The 26,563-nt window shown below is 35.1% G+C and overlaps 1 protein-coding gene across 1 annotated transcript in view; it reads right to left on the bottom strand.

The window, feature by feature from the left end:
- Nucleotides 1–766: 766 nt before the first annotated feature.
- Nucleotides 767–26,563, bottom strand: part of LOC147064230 (eukaryotic translation initiation factor 5B-like) — a 37,685-nt gene continuing 11,888 nt past the window's right edge. The window contains exons 12-16 of the mRNA XM_085959275.1: nucleotides 22,461–22,593; nucleotides 19,822–20,094; nucleotides 18,936–19,043; nucleotides 17,423–17,584; nucleotides 767–1,837 (exon numbers count right to left, since the gene is read on the bottom strand). Of these exons, the coding sequence (XP_085815401.1) occupies nucleotides 1,730–1,837; nucleotides 17,423–17,584; nucleotides 18,936–19,043; nucleotides 19,822–20,094; nucleotides 22,461–22,593 (784 nt within the window). The 3' untranslated portion in view covers nucleotides 767–1,729. The remainder of the gene's footprint in view (nucleotides 1,838–17,422; nucleotides 17,585–18,935; nucleotides 19,044–19,821; nucleotides 20,095–22,460; nucleotides 22,594–26,563) is intronic.

Here is a 26,563-nt window from a genome sequence, read left to right as displayed (position 1 = left end):
ATTTTCTGACTAATAAAATGGCTATTTATCCAATATGGGAAACGGTAGCATGTTACTTGGTTACCACAAAAAGGGGTCGCTATCAGTACTTCATAATATAATACCGAGTGCCGATAACTAAATAATTCAAGTGGATTTATTTGAAAATTAAAGCAGAAGGAAAAAAAGTGACTCAGTTCCGACGATACTTGTCGACTTTCATATAGTATACCACTCAGTGATATCGATTCATTTAAATTAATATACCTACATACGACTATCGCTATACATTTAAGTAAAATACCCATCGCTACAATGCTAAAGAAATGAGAAACATCTGTGTAATAATTATTTACGTACGTATATCTGACTATTAAAATAAAGTACGTGTCGATAGACTTTCTGACTTTTACTTTTATACTTGGAACAATCTTAGGGTTTATGCATCAGTTTATGCATCAGATCTAATGACTATCTGACAAAGTTTCTATTAGTGACGTGATAATATGACGTGGTTTCCAGCAAGGCAGCGCAGGCGTGCCCTAGTGATCTAATAATGTATACCTAGTTCATGAAATAGGGTCGCCTTTTGGGGTTACCATGAGGACAAATACAAATGTAGGGCAAATAATGCACTCAAACGGAAGACATTTTAGTATCTATTAGGTTTAGTGGAAATCAATAAAATATTAGATGTATCGCTCTTGTCGACGACAGAAAAGTCGTGACCTTTTTAAGCCATTCGAGAAAAATACAAATGAATTTTTAATTTTTGTGTTTTTTTTTTGTACGAATCGGCGACATAAAATATCTATCCATCCTCCAAGATTCAAAATCAACGGATATTTCACTATCAAAAAAATAATGTTAAGAAGTTAAAAAACGATATATTTAACGTTAGTTGCCAGGTGCGTATTTTTCTCAAGCTACAAAAAAATGCTAGATCTGGCAAAAAACGCTAAGTTGGCAATCGTGGAAAAAATATTTTTTTAATAGATAAATCAATTATTCATTACAAAAAAGTAAAAATTTTTATGAAACATTAATTTTACTAATATTTAAAAAAAAAATGGATTGAAGACGTCCTCATTTTGGATGTGATAAGAATATACTCGTACCTATATGAATGACAAGATGTACATACAAACGAACATCGTGTAGTTACTTTGCCAAGACGCTATAGTCAGACCGCGGCACTAGATTCCGATTTTCGATGGTAGTGAATGTTCGCGTTAATATATTACTTACCATTTTTTTTCAATATGATTTTTTAGACATAGATTCGAAGTATAGGCAATTGCTAGCACTACAATCAAAATTCAGTTTCGTGCCGGGGCCTGAATACAGTGGGCTCTGGCAAAGATGTTATGTCATAAAAATAACGTAGTGGAGCGTCCCCATAATCGATAGAGGCCGCCGACAAACACAAGTTTCAATGTCAGAAATACAATCAATCGAAAACTATTTCGGTAACCAATAAAACAAACAATAAAACAACAACTACTTACCTAAATGTCATAAAATAAATATTATGCAGGAGAGAAAAATACTAAAACAGAAAATATAAACGGAAACGAAGTATAAAACGTTCACATGTTTATTATTATAATATAATATTATGTAGACGACGCTTCCATACCAATTATTTAAAGGTACGTGATTGACAGTCGCACGAGCCGGCCGTTCCGTAAGCACCGACCATGCGCACTGCGGACGAAAAGAGTCTTCGGCGGGGCAGATAAGGCGTCGTTTACAAAATCTGAAAGAGATTCTTCAATTCCACCATCAGCTGCCAGTCAGTCTTCACCAAGTCGTCGCGGAAGTAGTCCTTGCACGCGTCTATGCTCGCGCGGGAAATCTGCACAAAAAATAGTAATATTATGTTAAATTTCATAAATTTACGTTTTGGGCATAATGGGAGGTCATTAACAGAGCTTGTGATTTCTCGAGATCGGTTTATTGATTTTTCGAGAAATTTAACAAATTCCTTTCACAACGAAAGTCGAGACATTCACAGTCAGGAAACAAAGAATATGCAAGAAATTAATTGCAAGCTTTCAGCACGTGTAGTGTAACACGGGTCAATCCACAAACATTTATTCATTGTCAGTAAGTACCTGCCAGCAAAAGAAATTCTTCATTAGTTTACCAAATATATAATTGTATTATTAAATTCCCCACAGATAGAATTACTATAAAAGAAAATGGCTTTCCATTGTTACAGTATTTAGATACTAGCGAAATAGGTCGATCCCCTAAGGCCTAAGGCAAGCGGAGGGATGTCAATAAAATACTCTTGACCGACACTTTTTTTCGACGAACGAAATTTTTGTTCCTCTACGCCAGTGATCGCCAAACTGTCGCTCGCGAGCTACCGGTAGCTCGCGTAGGATATTTTATCATATTATTTATAAATTTGCCTCTCAAACTTTATTATAGGACTCCGAAATGAAATAATTCTCGAACTAAGTTTCAATGAAATCCTTAAGGCTATATCTCAGTTGAGGCACGGTCTAAAAAGATCGTGGCTAGGCGATGCGCGGATTGCGGGTCGCGGGTGCGAATGACGCATGCCGAACGAAATATAATTTGTCATAATCCAACATGCGTCCATTTAATATTCTATTTATTGTTCTATTAGTAACAATAATAATATATTCATTGACATGATTTCTTTTTCAAGTAAATGGGTAACGTTTTTAGTCATCTTTACACGATTTAAGAATTAATACCTCCGTCGCCATCACGAAACAAATTTACGTGTTCCCAGCTCGACGTTCTCTCTCCGAATGCTAGCGAGTCCAAAATTTCGTCGTGCCTATATAATAGTTGAAAATTATTTGCCGTTTCACTGATGTATCGTCTTAACAAGTTGCCGTTGTCTATGAATTTCTTGGCACATTCGTCCCAACAGAAAAGTATCCAATTTTAGTTCGAATTGCGCTCAAAATGAAGGCATTGTTTACCTGCTATTGCATACCTGCTTATGTGAATCAACGTTTTCCACTATGAAGGTGGTTAAAAGACTTCAAAGTAAATATAGAAACAGACTCACAGATGTACATCTTGTAAATTGGATTTGGCTATATAGGAGTGAAAGTTAGGTACTCACCGAGAATTGAAAAATTTGTGGAGGAAAGGGAATGCCATTCTTTTCACTAATCATTTTTACTTTTTACTCACACTTATTTCAAGATATTTTTCAATTACTATTTTGTTTATAAATAAATAATTAAAGTACGCATTTTATGTTTTATTGGAAGTCCGATGTCCTAATTTATTTTAAGTAATATAATAATATTAAGTATGATACGATAAAGGACGATGATAAAAAATTATAAAGAAGGAATATGTATACGTAGCTCACCAAACAATTTCAATTTCTGAAAGTAGCTCACATCCTTATTGGGTTTGGAGACCACTGATCTACGCCCTACGGTGAGGCCACGACACCAGCAAACTTATTAAAGATGACTTTAACACAAGTATGTACTCTTAACATTGATATACTACTGGATGAATCATATGCTTCTTAAAATGACGCCCGATTTTCAGCGACTCGGCCTTTGTTAAAACTTACTGAGTAAGCCCGGTCTAGCTTGCATCTTACTCTAACTAATAGTCAGCGCATGACGACTTGCTCTGTCTGTTTTGCGTTGCAGCTACCCTTAGGTTCACTATTCCAAGAACGCAAATTTAGTTTTACAGCCAGGGCAATACGGGTGAAATTCGGGAATCCATGTTAACGGTCTTAACGCATTATACCTACAAGGGAATATTATAAGACGATATTCGTAATATCTTTTGTGGTACATTTTTAAAATGACACTTGTATGGGAACTGCTCATCTAGTAGTATATCAATGACTCTTAACGATTTGAGATTTACCGCTCATCTGGGTTTATCACTAATAAATTCATGAAGACATTTCAAAACCCTGAATTATAAACTGTGAAAACTTTTTTTATTATCATACAACTACACCGGTAAGTTATTTTGTATATTGAAGCATGATATAGGTATCGTGTGGTTGCTGCAAAAAGTTGGTACGTCGATAATTTATTTTATTTACTACGGATTAAGAGCGGAATGCAGAAACATTTGTCATAACTAAAATTTCCTTAGCAGAAAACACTATGCAGAAACATTGTCCTTAGTTAAGATCATTTCTATTGAAAATAATACCATATTTAAAAATTCTCTTTCCTATAGTTTAGGTAAATTATTTTATAATTGTTAAACGATGACAAAAATATGACAACTGCATTTTATAAATGCAATAACTATAAATACATATTAATTTTTAATTTTAATACTCTTATGTTTCCGTTATAAGTCATTATACGTGATTCCACAGGCACCGCAAGATATTTTTTTAACATGGTAACACTAGCGTCAAGTGTCATTCTATCACCTGGCATTTTGTATTTCTGCGGGCTGGCGTATAAAAGTAAAATAATATTTTGCAAGTACATGCCAAACGAATTAACACTATCAATATCCATATTGAGATATATTGTTAAATGAATTTGAGTGTATGGACTGTTTTATAGACATGCGAATTTATTTTGACAGCAGCTGTCAGTGGTAAATGGTAATACAGAAGGGGGCGTGTTCATAACAAATGTAGTCTATGGTTAAGGATTCCTTAACTCTATACTCAGGATTGTTTATAGTTGTCATGCTTTTCGGCGACTTATCCTTAGGATCGAAATCTTAGATTGTGCATGCCGCTCTAAGTGTATAAATATAAATATGTTTGCTAGAAAAAAAATCAAAGTTATCCGATATATTATAAGATGCACATAAAGCACAAAGAAATTAGCATTATTCCTGATTTTAGAGGGCATGTCAAACATTAAATTGCAATTACTTCATAATATGATTTCAAAACTTACGATATAGGAATTGACATGTCATCTGTGATGGCTATAGATAGCTTGTATTAATATTCAATTAATTTAATGTAATAGTAAGTTTGATCAGTAGCTTAATTGACAGGTAGCTTACCCAATCGGGCATTGTATAACAGGATACGGATTTAGAATGTGTAAAAATATGGGATAAACTTAAACACGCATTAAAGAATAATTATACTATTTTCAATATTTAGGTCTGTCTCATAATATACATTTTAAAATTTATTACGTAAACGAAACGCGCATTCAATATTTGATGACAGTCGGCGCGCTTTGTGTCCCATGGTTTTATGGCCTCAAGTAATATAGCGAACCCTGCTTCAAAATGTTGGTCCATGGCGACTGCCTTTCTCATTTATATTTTATTAATCTGTTTTATCTTCCGGTTGCCGCCAGCGCCGTGACCGACCCTCCCTCACCCTGCAGCGGTGGTACAAAAGCGATCAAGCAAAGTATTAATCTATTCTATGGATAAAAATCTATTATCCGCAAACTGAAAGGACGTGAGTGCGAATTCCAATATATTATTATTTTTTAATGTGTATGTTTTTGAGGGTTTCAAAATGATTTATTATTATTTTAAATAAAAAGAATCATGGATTCTATATATAGGTAACATTCGTCATAATACTCTGAATTAGATTAAAATATATACCTATGCAACAGCCGGTCTGTGAAATATCTCGTGTCCGGAAACTTGTACGTATGCAGTTCGCCGTATCACACTTCGCCGTGAAATGTTGTATCGGAAATATGACCGTAAAGACCATACAACCTTTTTGGGTCGTATAGAACTGAGATAAAATTCATGTCTAAATAAAACACGGTTCTTGTCGGTTTACAGGAAGCCAGCGGCAAACAAATTTTGAAAATAGCCGATATACTGGATTATTTGTTAGGTTAGGTTAGGTTCTCATTCTTGAATTCATGAATTTTGCCAAAATCAGCTATGAAAATCGAATTAATGTTCATAATGAATCTAATAAAATTGGAGACCGTATAGAATACGGTCATCTCTTTCCGATAGAAAGCTCACGGCGAACTGTGCCACGGTGAAATGTTTTACGTACAATTTACATGTAACCGTACTTATAAAAATGTCTGATGTATAAATTTTATATAATATAATAATATACGTCTTATTGTAAGTATCGATACGTTTCTTTCAACGACATCCCTAAGGATGCGACGTGTTTGCAAGGGTTGTTATTGCTAAACTGGGTCAGTGCGCTTGTGAAGCTGCACGGGCGGGAAGAGGGGGTTGGTAGGGGTTCGATCGATATGCCATTCATGGAGAGACAGTCTCGGCCCCGACACACTGGAGCCTTACAACATTACAATACAACTGATGTGGCCAGATTTTCGAAAATCTGGGACGGGACAATACGGCACACCACGGGAATTGGGAGTTACTTTCATGGGATGGACCGAATTTTAACCTTGTCATAATAGCTATAATAAACGACGCGATACCCGCCGAGCAGGGAACTCAGAAATAGTGTGAACTGAAATACCTAACGGGTAAGGAGAAGCAGGCTACCGATCTCGAGTAAGGTAAGGAAGAATACGGGATAAATTTAAACACATGTCAAAAATACGTCATACGTCGAATACTGACAACTGCTATCGGTTAATGCATTGACGCTCATTTAATATTGGTGTATTAAACACACCATCTGACGTCTGTAATGCGTGGTTCATTTTCGTAGACACTCACACATTCAAAACCCTGCGTCAAAATGTACTCTATATAGCGGTAAATAGCGTATCGGAATTCTATTTATTAATCTGTGACCACAAACTATAAAAAATATCCAAAAGTCAGAACAACCGTACCTCTTGCATGATAAGCCCTCTTTTACGGCCCGGGACTATGTCTCCAAATGCTACAGAAACAAAGTGTAATGTTTGATCTTAATGTTATACGGCCATCTCACGGTGAACTATGACAAAGTCGGTGTCAAAGTCTTGGTCTATGGTGACTGTCTTTCGCATTGATATTTAAATTTTAATCTGTTTTGTGATAACTACCATACTGCCTATAAGATGTATAATTTTATCACTATTAACACGACATATTATGATGCAATCCAATCAGAACAAGCGTCGAGATTGTTCAATTGGTACCTGAATCGTTGTTTGCAAAAGTTATTTGTGATTGACAAAATCATTTCTCCAAATAAAGAAGGAAATGTATGTATGGAAAGTCAAATTTTCAGTGTGTCAAGTAGGCATTTAAAGATTGTCATTGCATCATTATTAATTGTCCGTTCATGGTAGGTTAATAAGGACTTTATTATTTTCAGAAAATTATCGTGTATCATATTATTCATTGGCTTTCTCTAAAATTCCGGGATATTGTGCTTCCCGGGTAAACGCTTTAACAAGGATTCTGGACAGCAGTTGGCAACCCTAACTCAGAGGTCAGTTAACGACGCCAAAACGGAAAATTACACGACCAGAAAACATGGTTACGGTTGACCATCACCGCAATTTTAATCGCATTTTCAAAAAGTACGGCCCGACGACACATCCTGCCCAGAAACCACACCACGCCGTAACTTTTTCCTTGTCCGGAAATTTGTACGTATGCAGTTCGCCGTATCACACTTCGCCGTAAAATGTTGTATCGGAAATATGACCGTAAAGACCATACAACTAGGGAATCCAATCCCGAGCCGAAATTCTGATCCCGGGATTTCGGGATTACAATTTGACAATCCCGGGATCCCGGGACTGGTCCCGGGATTGGCATTTTTTTCCATTGTTAATATACAATTTTTATATTTACACATAACATTGATAAAATCGGTCAAAAATAAATCTAGTATAATTTATAATATTTAAGACATTTATTGTTAATATTGTATATCTACGTTCAATCTTGGAAATACATAAGTTTAATGGAGTAAATAATATTAAATATATATATATATAAATAATAATGTGAATTTAATACGCGATTGCTGTTTCTGATAGTAAAGACTTAACGAATGGATTAGCGAGATTTAAAATAGTAAAGCAAATAAGCATGGCGTACTTATGGCCTTTCCGCTTCATAAATCTAATTAGTCAGCCAAATATGAAATTGCCGTAAAACGTATGAGGTCACGGTGGAATTACTTTGTTAAAAGTGCGAAGCATTGCTTTTTTCCAATCTTTCTCATTTTTAATAATTTATGTGAAAAAATAAAATGAATCGACAGCTTACACATGGGTATAAATCGAACTTCACTCAAACTCAGTTTATTTCTAATGTAGTTATTTTTTATTAAAAGTATTTTTTCTGTTATATTTTCGCTTTTATTTTATGTTCCATAAAAATTTATAAAAAAATCAATCCCGAAATCCCGGGATTATGTTTATCAGTCCCGGGATTCATAGGTATCGAAAATAGCTCGGGATCCCGGGATCCCGCATCCCGGGATCCCGGGATTGGAATCTCTACAACCAACCTTTTTGGGTCGTATAGAACTGAGATAAAATTCATGTCTAAATAAAACACGGTTCTTGTCGGTTTACAGGAAGCCAGCGGCAAACAAATTTTGAAAATAGCCGATATACTGGATTATTTGTTAGGTTAGGTTAGGTTCTCATTCTTGAATTCATGAATTTTGACCAAATCGGCTATGAAAATTGAATTAATGTTCATATTGAATCTAATAAAATTGAAGACCGTATGGTATACCGTCATCTTTTTCCGATAGAAAGCTCACGGCGAACTGTGTTATGTACAATTTACATATTGTAACCAACCTTTTCAGGATGTGTTGGTTTCTCACAAACTACTTGACGTTTTTCAGATCCCCAAATTCGGCAGTTTTGCTTTTTAACGTAACCGTTTTTTTGGCATTTGATTTCATCCGAAAATATTTTTGCTGCATAATTTTAGTTGAAACAATTATTTTGATTATATTTTTTTACGATTTATACCCACCAGTTGGTGTACCGTACAATTTCCCACTAGACCAGATGTTGCGAACCTATGACACGCGAAATGATTTTGCATGACACGCGAAAGTTTATTTTGAAGAGAACAAAATATACATATAATGTATAATAATAAATGCCAGATCGCATTGCAATAAACATAGCAGGCAATTACTCTTCACGAATTAGCATTACGTTTAATGTAAATATGTAATTGCATAGATCAGTTTTTAGGGTTTATGTATCACATATAACATTATCGCACTAACCTCATCAGGCGGCGAGGTAAGCCACGCCACGAACCTCTGACTTTAATCGATTTACAATTTTTGAGATCACAGTAGCGAGAGAATGACTTATCTGAGATGACCAATTAGGCGGCCATAGACGGACAGTTTTCGTAGCAGTTTGAACATGGCACAGACAATAACTGTACGTTAGTGGACACACCACAGATCAGTTTAACTACCCCATTTAAATCTGTCGAACTGTCAACAGACGTGCCCATATACGTACAGTTATTGTCCGTGGCAAAGCAAGTGTCAAAAACTATGGAGGTTATGTTCGCGGAGATAATACACAGGGGTATTGTTTAAATTAGTTTTAGGTAGGGTATACTTGAACGATGATACACGAATAATTTAACTTTGAATTTATTATGGTTATGATTGTTTTTATTAGAAACAAATTGACATAAATACACACCTATGACGTTGGTAAAATAAATCATGATTTCGCTAGTGGATTGTGTATTTTATCGATTCACCGAAACAATATTATACACATTCGTGTAATTAATATAAAATATAATCTTTTCTTTTGAATAAATTATTCCCTTTAATGGACAGTATTAATTAAGTAAGAAAACGGTAATATTTATAAAGGTATTGATTTTATATACAATAAGCCACAAAATTATATTTACATCAATCATCAGTATAATAATTAATTACTATGATATTATTAAAATATATACTTAAATTTTATTTAGATTTAGCGACATTGTCATTCACAATTAGGTATATTAATTTATGTTGTGAATTTATGGTGTTAAATTAATAATTTGTAATATTCACTACATACAATAAATAAAATTAGTCTATATTTTCACAATAACTTAATATTTATAATGCTCTCTAAAATTTTAACATTTATATTATATTGTATAAAATAATATGTTTACATAAATAACTATTACTTTGTTTTACTCTCGTAAAAATAAATAAAATATAATATTTGCGATCTCCGCGTACATAATATTATTATATTTTTAATAATAAATGAATTTGTATTTTATAACAAGCAACACCAGCCGTAGTTGTATCGCGCGGTATATTCTACTTTACGTTACCGACATCTAATGTCACTCGAGAGCTTTCGGCTAGTTGAAATTCCAACAGTTTTACAAAAACACGGGAGTGGGGGGTCGCTGGCAGTTTGAACATGGCACACATCTGAAAGGTCGAAAAGTGTCCGTCTATGGGCGCAGCAGATTATCTACCAAAGATAACTGTATGGTTATTAACTGGCATGTTCAACCTGTTACGAGAACTGTCCGTCTGTGGCCGGCAATTCTGGTGTCAATTGTGGCGTTAAGAACTAAACTAAGTAATACAGTAACGAACTATATTTTCATTTCTACCCACAAAAATGACTGTATCAAATAAGAAACAAAAACTTGGAGCTTGTAATTGTAATTATTCTGACAGACAGTTTCAAAATTGGTTGACCGAAATGTATGGGGTAAGTGATAAAGCTAATATGTGGGCTATGTTATGTGAGTGATATCTAGAACATTATCATTTTTTAATAGAATTCATAAAAACTGTTTTTTCTTTGGCATGCGTATGTAAAAAGGTTCGCTAACCCTGCACTAGGACTAGACAATGCATGTCAAAATTTAAGTAATAGAGTTAGAACTGTGCAAAATGGCAGCAAATATAATACCGTCCGATTTTATTGACACTGTAATATTAATGTTTTTGAAGTTATACTTCTTTTGGCGCGTTTAGGAAATCAGATCAGAGTGTATTTTTGGTGTGTGACATGTAACACATAATATATTTGTTCACACGAAAAAAAACGCACTCGATTGGATTCGAACTACCGATTGTTCGGTTATCAGCCGAACGCACTACTTTTACGCCACATTATGATACTACAATCGTGACGATTATACAGTATAATATTATAGTTTAGAATTGTTCCGTTGCTTAAGCAGCGAATTTCTTATTGTCGGCCATTTGCAATTCCTTACGTAAAGAAACTATTAAACGTCAGTGACAGTTGGTGCTTAACAACGAGAAACCATTATATAATTTAAAGTGTATAGAAATAAACCAACGGCGTTCCAATAAGCGGTCCTTTTTCTTGAGTGTGTAATTTAACAAGATAATTAAGAGCTAGTCAAAGAATCTAGTTTATCACAAGTTTTGTTTTTGTTTTGTTAAGCCAAAGTATAATTTCTAACGCGCGTACAGTACACACACCGTTTTTTTTAATGGACGCGGTGGATCAAATTTGCCACCCTTAGGTGCTGAGGCGAATGACCTTCGGCAGAGGCGGGAGGCTGAGCAGCCGTTACGGCATGAATGGAAGTAGGTCAGGTCAGGTCAGAGTGTTGCGAATCGCGATCAATGAAGCCTCCCGGCCCAGCTCATTCATGCGGCCGCTCCGATCGTCGACCCTCCAAAGGACAGGGAAAAGGCCGATTTCGGAGACGTCACAATATTATTCTAATTTTGAGGACAACAAAGCACGTAGGTACTTAAAAAAAGCCACTAAATTTTCTAAAACTACAGTACGATTTTTTTTATCCTGACTCTGAATTCTGGACTGAGTGGGAAATTGAAGTCACATCTTTCACTGTCCTGATGAGTGTTCTTAGCATTTGAGCTATCGAGCTATCTATGATTCAACAAAACTACATTGTCAAAAACTTCAGAAAGGTATTTTTTTTATTAAAAATTCTGGACTGAGTGGGAAATCGAACTCACATCTTTCACTGTCCGGGCGAGTGCTCTTAGCATTTAAGCTATCGAGCTATCTATGATTTCATGCATTTTTAAACTAATTAATAATTAGGATTAATAGGGGGTACTTCAATTTCTGCCAAAAGGCGATCAGCGATTTCTAATTAAATAACGATATAACGAACTTAGGAAGTGCTGACAGCAGGTGTTAACCAAATTTTATCATCAATGTTCATATACCTACTTGTGAATAATAATATTTATAATATTATAATCTATGGAAAGTACATCCATCCATGATAAATCCTTGATAATAACGTGCCCTCGTGTAAAATAATAGATTGATTATTAAAAACTATTTTTTTCTGTGCACAATGCGAATGACAGCGACGCTATTTTCATTTGCTTTGTTCATCCATCATCGACTTCAAAATAATATTTTTTTTAAATTGGAACTACGCAAAAGACCTGTGTACATTTCAGGCTGAATTTTTTGAATAATGTAAAATTATTACTAGGTATGTATACCGAATATAAGATTAGGTTATTTTTTTCGGCTACATGTAAATTGTACGTAAAACATTTCACCGTGAGCTTTCTTATCGGAAGGAGATGACCGTATACTATACGGTCTTCAATGTTATTAGATTAAATATGAACATTAATTCAATTTTAATAGCTGATTTTGGCAAAATTCATGAATTTAAGAGTGAAATCCTAACCTAACCTAACAAGTTATCCAGTAAGTATATCGGCTATTTTCAAAATTTGTTTGCTGCTGGCTTGCTGTAAAGTGTGAACCGACAAGAGCCGTGTTTTATTTAGACATGAATTTTATGTCAGTACTATACGACCCAAAGAGGTTGGTTGGACGGTCTTTAATATACGGCCATATATTTCCGATACAACATTTCACGGCGAAATGTGATACGGCTAACTGCATACGTACAAGTTTCCGGACATGATTTTTTTCACAGATAAGCGTACCTAGTTATTCTGAAATTTTCAAAATGATGTATTTTCGATAATGTACAATCTAACATTATTATAAATGTAAAAAAAAACCTATTCAGTGGCAGTTTAAAGTACGCGGAGGCCTGAGGCACTGATAAACTTGGAGGCGTCTGCAACAATTTCGCTCATGTGATATTACGCTCGCTGGATTTTGATAGATTTTTTTGTTTTTTTGTGCATTGATTGATTGGCATGAAATTCTAAATTTTGATCGTAGTGCTAATTATTGTTTACTAGAAAATTATCAGATTGCAGTGCCACCTGTCAATTTTACTCTAAGTTTAAGGCTTATTCTTCAGCTTAGTTTTCATACGTTCACGCTTTTTCTCTGACCTTACCGGTTTCATTCTAGTATTTCAGACTCAATTCTTGGGTTGCTGCATCAACCTGGCAGAGATTTTGTAGAATCTCCTGCCTGCCAAGCACGCCATCGCTGAACTCATTCATTTGTCAAGCGGCGACGCAATGCTGACGGTTCTTCCTTATCCATGTTTCTATTTTTAAATTGATTGTGTATTGGATAACACACACATTTTTGATCTAAACGCCGCTTTGTTGATTTTAATACATTTTCACTTTAATTTATCCACTTTTCAATTCAAATAAATACATAACAGCTGTTTCCTTGAGCGTTTTCAGCAGGGACCATTTTGGTACCAGTGTTTCTCTGTTATGCACTGGACATGGCCTACCCAGTTATACTCGATTCCCATGCCCACCCTTACTCAGGGGTATGTATCTACTGCAAAATTTCAGCTCAAAGGTATCGATCAGTTCTGCTCGTTCCGACGTTAGTGTCTATTGATTTGCTTTCATACTGACGGTTTTTTTAAGAGTGGGTATAACAGGAGCCAGTGTGATTCATATTTCAGTCGAAGAGAGTCCACAGAGCGAGTACCACGTCATTTTAAATCAAATTTACAACAAAATCCCTGGTCATCGAAGATTTTATTTTAAAAACATAATAATAATTATTGTCGGTAGAGCAATTTATTGCAATGATTTATTAGGTTCCGTCATCGCTGTTCGCCGGCCGTCCGAATGTAAAACAATGTGAAAAATAATAAAAGTGTATGGGGTGCCTGCACGATATTATTTATTTTTAGTCGTTATAAATTATTTCGTGCATTGGCTTTACTCAACCAACAAAATACAATAATGGCACCTACCTATTGTTTCACTAGTACATATTATAAAAGTAAAGTTGCTTTACTAGTTTGTAAAAGTGTCAGACTAAACTTAAACCAATCGGGTACATCACTAGATATATTCTAGGTTTTTTTAAAATATGCATTAGAATTAAACAATACTTGCCTATTTTTTTAATAATTATATAGGTCTTACACATTAAAAATAAATACTATTCATTAATAATGTTTTTTGGATAGCACATGAAATACAAATGTATGTAGATAATATGTGTTTCAACATCCTTCGTATCTTTAGTTCTCGTACAATTTCAGATAAAAAAGTTATTAATCTATTTCTAAGTTTCTAAACTACTAAACTAAACTCTAAACTCTAAGTTAAAAAACGTCATAATATCCACCATATTGGTTGCAATACTTCCCACCAAACAGCTGATTAACATATTGAATTTAGTAACATTTAAGTATATTAGAAGATATTATTTTTTGGTCACCCCATACTCGCTTAGTTGGAGCGAGTTTGTTTGTTTTAAATTTAATTTAGTGACTATTACTTTTGAGGCACGCATCGGCGGTGAATTTTTAATATTACTAGACCAACTATTTCGGACCACATATAAAAATATCATATTTTCAATTCTAAAGGGAATTTCTGTAGAGCGTCCCCTTAAAGTCAAATCTTTGGTTTCTGTGTACACTTCTGGACTATAGGATAGATAGCAGTAATAAATATGACCTGTTTGCAGCTGATATCACCACTGTAAGTAATATTCAGTTTACAAAGCTAATTCTGGACCCGAGAACCCCGCTTATGCATGTTTGTGCAAATGATTCAGTGTTGACAAAATCACACACATAGTATGTATGCAATTGAGTTTTTTTAAGTAAATATATTTTGACTTATCGGTATGGTGACCTAGTCACACGAGTAAGGAGAAAAAAGGATGCACTTCTTGAGGAGAGCACCAAACATGGCATACTCATCATGTCCACACCCATTGTCGACGTTTAGGAACGAGAGCTACCCGAAATTCATCCCACCCAACAAAATGGCGGCTACGTTTCCCAAATTACCCCCCATAAAATTTAAATTAATACAGTAGAACTTGGTTATTACGAGGAAGATGGGACCGACTGAATTTGCTCGTTATATGCGGTACTCGTTATATCAGAGAATAGGTATTTTTAAATGAGCGGTGACGTAACAAAAAAAGTCAAAAAACGTCGAAAATAAAAAAATCTGAAAACCATCGTAAAAATCCCCGAAACAAGCATGGTCTTCATAAACTACAAAAGAAGTTGTTTATTGTAATGAACGCTGGTAGGTACCTACGGACTTCATAAACCTTGAATTTTTCAACCATGTGAGTGGATACTTTTTCATTATTGTCGGCGAAAACAACAATTAGACCAGTGGTTTCCAAACTTTGTTACTACGCCTCCCTTTTAAAAAAATCTAATCTTGGCGCCTCCCCCCCCTTTATTTCATTAATAATAATAGACATCTTTTTAAATAGTTAAAAATGTACAAATACAAAAATTAAAAAAAATATATAAAAATAAAAAAGGTTGTTTAAATTAATTTGTTTTTCATGCGATGAATGTGCTTGTTGGGACAAAATGCTCCTTTTCTCTTTTCTACTAAACGGGATTTCATTGCAGCTAATGCAGAAAATCCCGTTTCGCATAAATATGATGTTACGAATGTTAGCAGTAGGTACTTTACTTACAACTGGCATTGCTTTTCTTGACAAAGTATTAAATTATTCTTCACTTAGATTCAACCAAAATTGAACTAGGGTTTTTGTTTCAATGAATTATCGCATGATAATTCTACCAATTTTTCCTTGTCAATCCAAATTCATCATCATTCATTGACAAATGGATTCTATCATGGGCCCCACATCTTGAAACGGGTCCCCAGGCCAGGATCTTTGGCGGGCTCATCTACCTATCGCTGAGGTTAAGGGCAGTGTGGTGCTCAAAAGTAGTGTTTCCTAAATTATATACGGGAGTTATCAGTTAAGTAGGTATATCAATCATCATATAGATAACACATCAAATTGCAACTCACTACCACATATTTAAACTATTTAATAGCCCTGAAATAAAGTAGCCGCAGGCGACTTTTTTACTATTACAAAATTTTATTATAAAATTAGTCTCCATATCTTCAGACAGGTTTGCAAACCACCTTTCATAGGATTGTTTTTTTATGTAGTTTATAACTAGCGGCCGTTTTATAAACTATGCATCTGCAAACTGCAAACCTGTGGCTACATCAATTGTGTTAAACTTTTTGCGCCTCCTTTTGCAACACTCCGCGCCTCTCAGTTTGGAAATCGCTGAATTAGAGCTGGAGTCATAAACTTAATCTGTACCCCAGCGGCATCCTGTCCGATCGGATTTTATTGCTTAGGGTCGAAATATTTATAATATAACGATCGACCCATTAACAGTATTTTAGCTCGGTATATCCGATAAGTTGTTCCTTATAACAGTGAATAAATGTATGGAGAAAATCATGAACCAAATGTCAACGAATGTTTCCTCATTACATCCGAGCTCTCGCTATGTCCGAGATCATAATAACCGAGTTCGACTGTATTTCTCAGTTAGATACCATCAAATTATTTGTTTTTGGGGATGCTGGATTCATGCTTTCAAAATATTGTTGGAAGTCCATAGGACGAGATATCTGATGACGACCATATTAAATTTATATAGTATATAAAAAATGGGTAATATGGGAAAGATGGCCGCCATTTTGTTAGGGGGATGAATTTCAGGTGGCTCTCCTCCCTAAACGTCGACGATGGATGTGTTGGTGCTCTCTTCAAAAATTGTAATTTTTCCCCTAAAAAACATTGCTTGCATGAGCAACTAACCATATTATTTCCATACCTATTGACTTTTTTCCTGTGTGTTGAAATCTGACCAGCTTTCTCACACTAAAAAAAAATCGAGGTTTTTTTTAGCTTTTCTTCCCGATTTTTTTTATACACATATGAGTATTTCAAAGTGCATATTGATTCCAACCATTCAGTACTGTGACAGACAGGAGAGCAAAACCAAAGTTTTAAAATTTTTATTTAATGTAATATTTATATTGAAATTCAATTATTATAATACTAAACAAGTTGCGTTTATAAATGGCATTCAGAAAAATCTTATCTCAACTCCGTAAATTGACATTGTATGCTTTTGCCACAACATAGATATTCCATTACTTCGAAAAACCGTATGTTGCGGAAGGCATTTCCCATACTGATTGAATGTGGCATCGCACATGCTGTGTTACGATGAAGACTCACCGGCTGCTGCGAAGTATGACACTCAGCAATGGGTGCCGTGTGTAGGTGGCGTAAAAATGACACAAATTGTCAATTTGCCGATTCAATCATTTGCTATCAAGGTACCGTATTAATTAATAGAAAGTAGATAAATAATTGTAATTGACCTTGCTGACGAGGAAGTCGGTGTCATCGAAATGGCGTCCGAACATCTTGGGGGCGTCGCCGGGTATCGGGTCGATCTTGATGCACACCTCCATGCCCTTTCGCGCCGTCTCCACCTGCTTGTGGTTGCTTTCGATAGACGTCACGATGCCAATCTCCACAAACTAAACATTATTTTCCCAACGTTAATCAATTTATTTTATATTACATCTCTTATTCATAATCAAATAACAAAGACGTTTTATCACAATAACAAGTCATCACCCCAGTTCTAACTTAACGTAAGGTGGAATTTATTAGTTTAAATTATTTATTCAAGACAGAATCCAACTACGTATAATGTTTATATAAATACAACAGAATAGCATTCTGGACAACAAAAGTTTAAACAAAATATAGCAAAGCATATTGACAAAAGACCAAAACTACTCATGACAATAATTATTCTGTCATTTTCCCCTTAGCGACAAAGCCCACTAAAAGAAGCGGAACGGGTGCTCGTGGCCAAAGTGTGTTAAGCAGCGCATTCTCGCCAGACATTACATAACGGGTCCCGTTATAGGCGAAGAGACCTATAATATTGTTGCAATTCAGAGTGCACTAGTCGCCCAAGTGCGGTAGGCGGCGTAGGCGCAGGTGGCGGAGGGAGCGTGACTATTATTTTTTTTCCTTTGTTGGCTCGTAATCCATATCCACCGCTCGCCATTCATAGCGGAATAATACAATATTTTATTATATATCTGAATTATGTCTTTGGCGGAACATAATTACATAATCACATAATAATAATTTGCAAAGACTTTGAAGAGATTATAAGCGCTCGCTTGTTAACGACGCACCCATGGGTGGGTAAATTATAGACCCCCGCACCGTTTTCGCCTCGTCACATTCAATGTGCTTCGGAGTATTTGAATATGTAGTATTTTTGTTACAAAAAAAACCAGGTGTGTCTGTATGCATTGAATTCCGAGGCACGCGGGCTCAGCACCTCGTCACATTTAATGTGCTTTGGAGTATTTGATCATGTTGTATTTTCGATGAATCACCGCGCCAGTTGCGAAATTTGCACGCGCGCCCGCCCCGCTCCTTTGTGAGGCTTATCCCTTCTGGCACTATTTAAAAATCTTTTTTGAAGAAGATGCCATACTATTTCAGAAACTAAAACAAGGGCACTCTGCGACACATGATAGTCAACTAATAACCGATCGCATTCAACTTGAAACAAGTTCCCACGCGCTAATGCATAGTCAACTTGAAAGATGAATAGACCAAAGTAGAAATGACATCAACTTCATTCAATTCAACTTATTATCAATTTAGTTTCAACTCATTCAACAACAGTTGAACAATAACAAAATTTACATGTGGGAAGGTGGCAAAAGATTTGACACGTCTAGAAAGAATTGCAGCACCCCACCCCGCTTCTTCCTAAACATGTCACACTCTACTTTCATCCCCAATTTGTCAGGATGACTAAGATTCTAATGTAATTTTTTTTCAGTAAGTCTGACAAACCTCTTTGCTGGGAACACAGATTGGAGTTCCTTCCTTGACTATCCCCGCTTCCACAATGACGCCGACCACTATGGGATCACGAGAGTTGAACACAAACTGTGGTAATATCTGCAATAGAGACAAATCAAAACCATGATTAGTATGCATAGTGACATTCATTAGAACTATTTAATATAGCGCATTAGCGTGAGGTTCGATAGTTTTGCCACGAAACATGATATAGTCGGCGTGGTGCAATAGGCTTGATGAAAGTATAGTCGAGAATAGAAAATGTAATAATAATCACATTAGCATGCATTTTTAGCTGTAAATATATGACCGAAAAACTAAAATTCGCATGCCGTTTTCCAAGATGGCGGCCATAGCAGAGTAAGTATAACTGTTGATTTTTAGTATGAGTACTGTGCACTAGCACTATGCATATGCAAAGTATCCCAATTATTTCCAGGTAAACACTAATGAGATCCGACATAAATAGTGCACACTAAACTTGGTCAGTCATGCTTATTTGTTTTCATTGGACTAAGAATACGAATTGCAGATGGTGTTGGTTAGTAAACGATAACATATAAAAATATTTTTTATCATTATGGTTTGGTTTTTCAGGGTTTCATTGAATTTAAAAAATAACTAACACCGTTTGCGATTCTTGGCTCAATGAAAACAAATAAGTATGACTGACAAAGTTTAGTGTGCACTATTTTTGTTGGATCTCCACAGCCTACCTCCACTATTCCCACTGCCGGTCAATTATGCGAAATTAATTTGTCATTTTAATATCTCAATGGGTGAGACAGTATTTTTGATTATTATTACAGGGCCTTCATGTCAGCCGGAAGATAGCGGTAAGGAGATACTTATAAGACAATAGTGACAAAGTGATCACCTTGAGCCTGCAGGGGAAGACGGCAATGTGCTTGAACTCCTCCCGTTTGCGTTGTTTGAGCTGGTCACGGTGAGCCATGAACTTATCAAACAGATGGTAGATGATGTCCGCCTGGAAGATGGTTACGCCCAGGTTGTCGGCCATCTCTTGTGCGTCACGCTCCACCTTCACGTCGAAAGCGAGAATCACCGCGTACTGAGACTCGTGCTCCAGCATGGCCGACGCCTTCATCACGTCGCGCTTCACCACCGGTCCTATCCTGATCGCCGAGTACTGCACAGACACAACACATAAACACACGTTAATACATGCGCTGATATTTCTCTTTTTAGTAGCCCTATTTTAGCACTCAGTTCTATTGTGTTCTATGTGTGTTCTATTAACAAAAAAATTTGTTCCTGCGTTTACACTTAGAAAGTGTGTCCTTCAGAGTGTGAAAATTAAAAGACATTGTCTAGTTATATGCGGCTATTTGATGTATTACTAATACCTTAATTAACTGGTCGATCGCGGGACGGATTTTGGTCGATCACACCAGAGGAATCGAATCATAAAAATGTAGAAAGCTATACGTTTAGTTGTAATACATACATATATATTATGTTTTCATTGAGTTTTTGAAGGGGAGGCATTAAAGTCGTTTTCGAATTAACCATGAGAAAGCCCACGTGACCTCGTTGTTATACTTGATTTGTATATCACTCACGGTCTACCGTAGATGTGAGAGAAAGATAAGACGTGACGCGCTTTAAAATGAGGCATAGTTTCGTCTTACCATCGTGCAGTAGGCTCTTTGCACAGTAGGAGAATAGTTTGACAAAGAGTGCAGTGAGTACCCAAAAAAAGTATGTATTTCTTTGTTTATTAATTTGTTAAGTAAGTTTAGTGTGGTAGTTCTGATACTCGATAGTAAACACGGCCTACTTAAAATTGGATATGCCTGACCTAGAATAATCCGGATGAAAGTAGGGGGAGGCGGGGCTAGTTGTTACGGGGGCATGTTGTTACATCCTAGATAACTCTCCCGTTATAAGGTCCTGTGGCGTAGGTGTCACACAGGAGACGTAAACATCCTGTCCGCAGTCGCTGACGAAAGGTCGCCTGCATTAATTGTATGCAGTTGAAATAAAACCATTTTGAGTGAATTTCGTGTCCAAAGGAACTTTTGTTGGCCGAATTTGAAGTTTGATTGTTACCAAACTATAAGAGGTAAGTTTTTTTAAAGTATGATATTAAAAATCTATATATTTATGCTCGTATTTTGTATATTTACGGAAGTAAATATAATTCCCGTGTTAATATTAAAACAATTTCAATTTTATTTGGGTCAAAGGGGCTAGTTGTTACAGTGAGGTGGGGGCAGGTAGGTTGTTACTGTATGAATTAACTCCACTCACTACCACTTTACTACAAATTCTTTGTTATCTTCTTTATTTGCAATAGGTAGGTACTTATACCATCTATTTTTATCCTTCCAGATTACAATCTTACAATGGTGAGGACAAAAAAAAACAAAACCAATAGAGGTAAAATTTCCCAGGAAACCGACAACAGAGCGGCTAAAGAAATAATTGAAAACAAAATATCTCTTAGAAAAAAAGCTGCCCAAACATACAAAGTAAACTATATGACCTTACAATGTTATATTGAACATAAAGAAAACCGTCAGACCACTTCCAAGTTAGTGGGGTTACGCAAAACCTCGCCAGATATTTTCTGTCGATCAAGAAAACGAGCTTGCAACATACATAAGAAAATGTAGCAAAATATTTCATGGCCCAAGGAACTAAGAAACTGAAAAAGAAGTGGTGTTATCTTCTTCGGACTCAGAAAATGAAGAATGCTTCTGTTTGGAGAATCATACTTGCTTTAAACCTGGGCAAGAGTGGATCCAATGCACAACATGCAAAAATTGGGCTCACATTTCCTGTATTCGTGGGGATAAAGTTAATTTCATGTGTCAGAATTATGATTTTAGTGACTAAATATAAATTCAAAGAAAATCACAAGCAAAAAACTTACAATTACATAAATTTTCAATTATTGTTTTAGTTGGTAACAATGTGCCCCTACCCTGTGACAACTTGACCCCGGCTGGGGCACATTGTTACAATTTTCATTTTTTGTTTGTAATGCTATTGTAATTTTTGTAAGGTATGTATGGATACAAATAAACCGTATTGTAATAGCTAAATGTATGAAGAATTAGTAATAATTAATATGATGTGTCTTAAGTTAAACGGATTTCAGATATTTAACTTTTTCTTTTTTTGTAACAACTAGCCCCGCCTCCCCCTACTCCGGATTTGTTCAGACCTTAGTATGGCCAATATTTAGCAGGTGCTAAGTAGCAGGTCATACGAACATCTCGTGGGATATTTCACATATTAATCGATTGGAATAGTATGGTCAAGAAATTTAATGTTTTATATTATTATAAAAAAAGTGACACCTATGAACTAAACATATAAATATTTTAAAAGCATAATTTGTCCACTGCAGAGAACTGTCAGTTATTAAATAAAATTTCATTCATATAAAAAATATAGACGTAATCAATAATATAGTTACCATGCATTGAAGGGTTTAAAAACTGTAAAAAATAAAAGTATAGTGCGGCAGAAACAAAATAGACTTACGGGTATTTTACTGGACTTGAGGAACTCCAAGAGGGCTTCCAGTGATCCCAGGGTCGACGCCTGGACGTAGACACCTCGGTCACTGAGCTTGATTCCTGACAGTGCTTTCTTCAAATCCTTCGCCACGTCTTCCCTGGTAACAGATAATGAATGCTTCTGTTAAAATATATCTCTGTGCAGTACAGTAAAACCTTGTTAATAAGAACACGGATAATTCGAAATTCGCCGTAAATCGAAATTTTGCAAAAAAAGTCCCTTGAACATTATTTTCATATAAAACCATACCTTTAATTCGAAATGATTGATCGTAATAAAGTACACTATTTCATGAGGCAGTCATTGAAAATTGTGACAGATTTTTCTTAAAACATCATCAATTACTTATTTTAAGAAGGTAATATAAATAATCCTGACATTTTATGACCCATTAAGGTGACGCATCAGTGAAACGCCAAATAATTTTCAACTGTACGCGCGACGAAATTTTGTACTCGCTTCGCATTCATTGAGAGAACGTCGAGTCAGACATACGTCACTTTGCTGCGTGATGGCGACGGGCCAATTAATTCTAAAATCGTGTAAAGATGACTAAAAACGTTACCCATTTACTTTAAAAAGAAAACATGTCAATGAATATATTATTATTGTTACTAATAGAATAATAAACAGAACATAAAATGGACGTATGTTAGAGAAATAATATTTCGTTTGACAGGCGTCTTTTGCACCCGCGACCCGCAATCCGCACATCGCCTAGCAACGATCTTCTTAGACCGTGCCTCAACTAATGCATGGCCTTAACACTTTATGAAATTTCTGATTCCGTAGGCACACTTATGATCGTAAACAAAATTAATGAAAATCAAAAAAAAATGTTTTTTCCCCCCCATACATTTCATATTTCGGTATTAATGAGGTTTTACCAGCGCTCGAAATGGAAAAGTTTTCGAACCGGAGCGCTCCACAAATTTTCTGAAGATATTTACATAGTCATCAAACCCTATGTGTATTTTATAAAAATAAGTGTGTCAGATTTTCTATTCTATGGCCTATCTAGCTCTTTCCTTTTCCACGAGACGGAGCGATAATTTTACAAATTTCACGAGCCGGAACGGCGCTCCGGTGCGTTCCGTTCCATTTCGGGCCCTGGGTTTTACTGAATGTTAACTAATTCTAATTTACAATAAGTTTAATGAGTTGCACTAGAGCAGTGGTCGGCAAACTCATTAGTCAATAGAGCTAAATATCAACAGTACAACGATTGAAATTTTTTTGAGAGCCAAATTTATGAAACTATAACTAGGTATATATGTATGTATGTACATTGCTGAAACTTAATAAACTTTAATTAAAATTTTTAGATTTTTTTTAAACTATAGGTACACTGAATAAAACTTGATATCATACTCGTACTTAATAATGATCTTATTTATTGATAAAAATTAAATTGTAAGTAAGGTACCCATAAAATTAAATCATGATAAACACTTAATGTGAACAATGGCCTTCCATCTCCTTGAAAAGTTTGGGTAAGTCAGGTTTGTATGTTGTTTTAAATTTTAGGCACGATTTCAGGTTCTCGCCAGTAAGACGACTTCTCAATTTACTCTTGATAAGGTTTATGCTTGAAAAATATTATTCACATGAATATGTAGAACCAAAAAAGGAAAGAACAGCAAACGCTAGTTTTTTAACTGATTAATGAGTCAGGAATACTATTCCAGGTGTTAAAAATCACCATGCCTTCCTTCTCCAGATCTTTCAAAGCAGACTACTTGTGCTGTGAACCATGTTCTCATGTTTCTCCAATATGTCCATATCACCACAGAGACGTTCAAATTAGCGCTCTATAATTCTTTATTTTTATAAAATCCAGCATTTCAAAGTTGCCAACGTCAACTTATAGGGAGAGAAAATTACTTCTGTTACCGTAGAATTAAGATTTTTTTTAACAAAGACAAACGTCGCTTTGCAGTTTCTGAATTCCTGAAACCTGTTGAGAAGAGCTTCCCTCATATTTAAAATTGCTGTTTTGTAATAGCGAATTTCAATATCAGAATTATGTTCTTCGCGATGTTTCAGCAGGCTTAGAAAGTGAATCGAAGATTCTCTTTAAAATTTAGAGCAAAAAGGTATAATTTGTTTTCGAACGAAATAACTTCTTCTAACATCGAAAAAATTGTGTTTCCTTCCCCCTGTAGTTTACGATTAAGCTTATTTAGAGGAGACGTAATGTCAACCATGAAATAATTTTTTTTGATCAACTGATCGTCCATTATTTATGGATAGTGATCACTGATCACCCTTCTATTCTTTAAGTTATGTTAATAAAGAAGCGAAACGTTTTAAAACGTTTTCTCTTGATAACCAATGTACCTTGTTATGCAGCAGAATATCTTCGTACTCACTCTCCATTTAAACTAAAAAATCTTTAAACTGGCGATGATTAAGAGTTTTAGAATGGAGTTGATAATCTTAATCACAAATTCCATAACTTTGTTAATTTCTTCTGGAAATGTCTGCGCACAAAGCGCTACTTGACGAGTGATGAAATGGTACCTAAGCAAATATCTCTTTTATTCTTTTTTTGATTCTTTTATTTCCTTGATTTGATTGATTTTTTTCTTTCAAAACAGTAACAAAACCTTTTCTTACGCTGGTCATATGTCATAATATATGGTCATTATGATGTTTTTCCTTGCACTCAATTATAGCGTTTGCAATATCCTCTCCACGTGTTTGACGTTTGAGTTGCAATAATCCTTAAAGGTCTTCTTTAGGACATGTAGATGAAATAAATCGTACAAATTTGAGTTGTACCATTTATGTCACAAGACTCGTCAACTGCTATTGATAAAGCTGAAACCTATTTAACCCTTTCTAAGCGTTACGAATCCCGACTTAGTACAACAGTGCGCGTTGTTATTTCAAGCATCAATAAATCGTAATAAATGTCAGTCAAACATACACAAATAGAGTAGTAAAAAATCGGAGTCAAGTTCAAAAATGATTATGACAGAACCTAATATTTTATGTGACTCTAAAAATAAACATTCGTCGCCTAAAACTGATAAGAAATCACGAACAAGATTTCTTCATTGAAAAAATGCCGGCTTACTCGAGCGGCGCCATGACACTTACGAAATGGTGCTGGACTAATGCGTCGATGACAGATTAACAAGTGTAAGAACAGTTCAGTATTATAGTCTACGGCTACGATTTCGACAAATATGTCATACACATAATGAATAATAATATGGTTTATGACTTTTATGAGCATTTTTGTTGAGTGTGTTAAAAAAATATCAGTCATAAATAGCTCATTTTTATAGCATCCAGGACATCTCAAACTGTGTAACTTTTATTTGAACTCCCATACACATTGCAGCACTGCAGGTCGAGTATAAATAAATCATCCTTGAGAACTACTGGCTATTTGAGAGTAATGTACTTACCACCAGTGCCTGGTTTGTACCTACCATTGACTCCGAACTGAATGGAATCGAATGACACATAGTTTATAACAAAACGGTTTATTTTTCGAATACCTATTAGGCTATTACAATTCGTAAAATATTAAATTTCAAACACTTTTTGCACTTCTAAATGCTTTATAGTCACCACAATTTTATTTTCAAGTTCATTTGTTTTTTTTTTTATTATATTACTTCAATAACCTGTGGGTCTATTCTATACTTATCGAACACTAAAGTGATAAATAGTATCAAACTTAGGGTAGGTTTGTATCAAAATATTAGCACTTATTGTAACAATTACACGAAGTTGGTTTTTATTGTTGCAATAAGTGCGATATTTCAACAGCAGCAAGATAGGTGCTGTTAAAATATAGCACTTATTGCAACAATAAAAACCAACTTCGTGTAATTGTTACAATAAGTGCTAACATTTTGATACAAACCTACCCTAAGTATGATAATATTTATTACTTTATCACTTTAGCGGTCGATAAGTATAGAATAGACCCACTGGTACTAGAATAGGTAATCTCTTATTTTATTATAATGACATGATAGTAAGTAACTCGAGTTATTTTCGACTATAAATATAAGAAGAATTCTCCATAAAAAAAAATAGTAGTCATG

The sequence above is a fragment of the Rhyacophila brunnea genome, unplaced genomic scaffold, assembly GCF_057557595.1.
Source record: "Rhyacophila brunnea isolate RB1 unplaced genomic scaffold, BYU_Rbru_1.0 scaffold_8, whole genome shotgun sequence".
Lineage (NCBI taxonomy): Eukaryota > Metazoa > Arthropoda > Insecta > Trichoptera > Rhyacophilidae > Rhyacophila > Rhyacophila brunnea.
The sequence above is the reverse complement of the archived record's forward strand: the minus strand, read 5'-3'. Positions and strand labels throughout refer to the sequence as shown.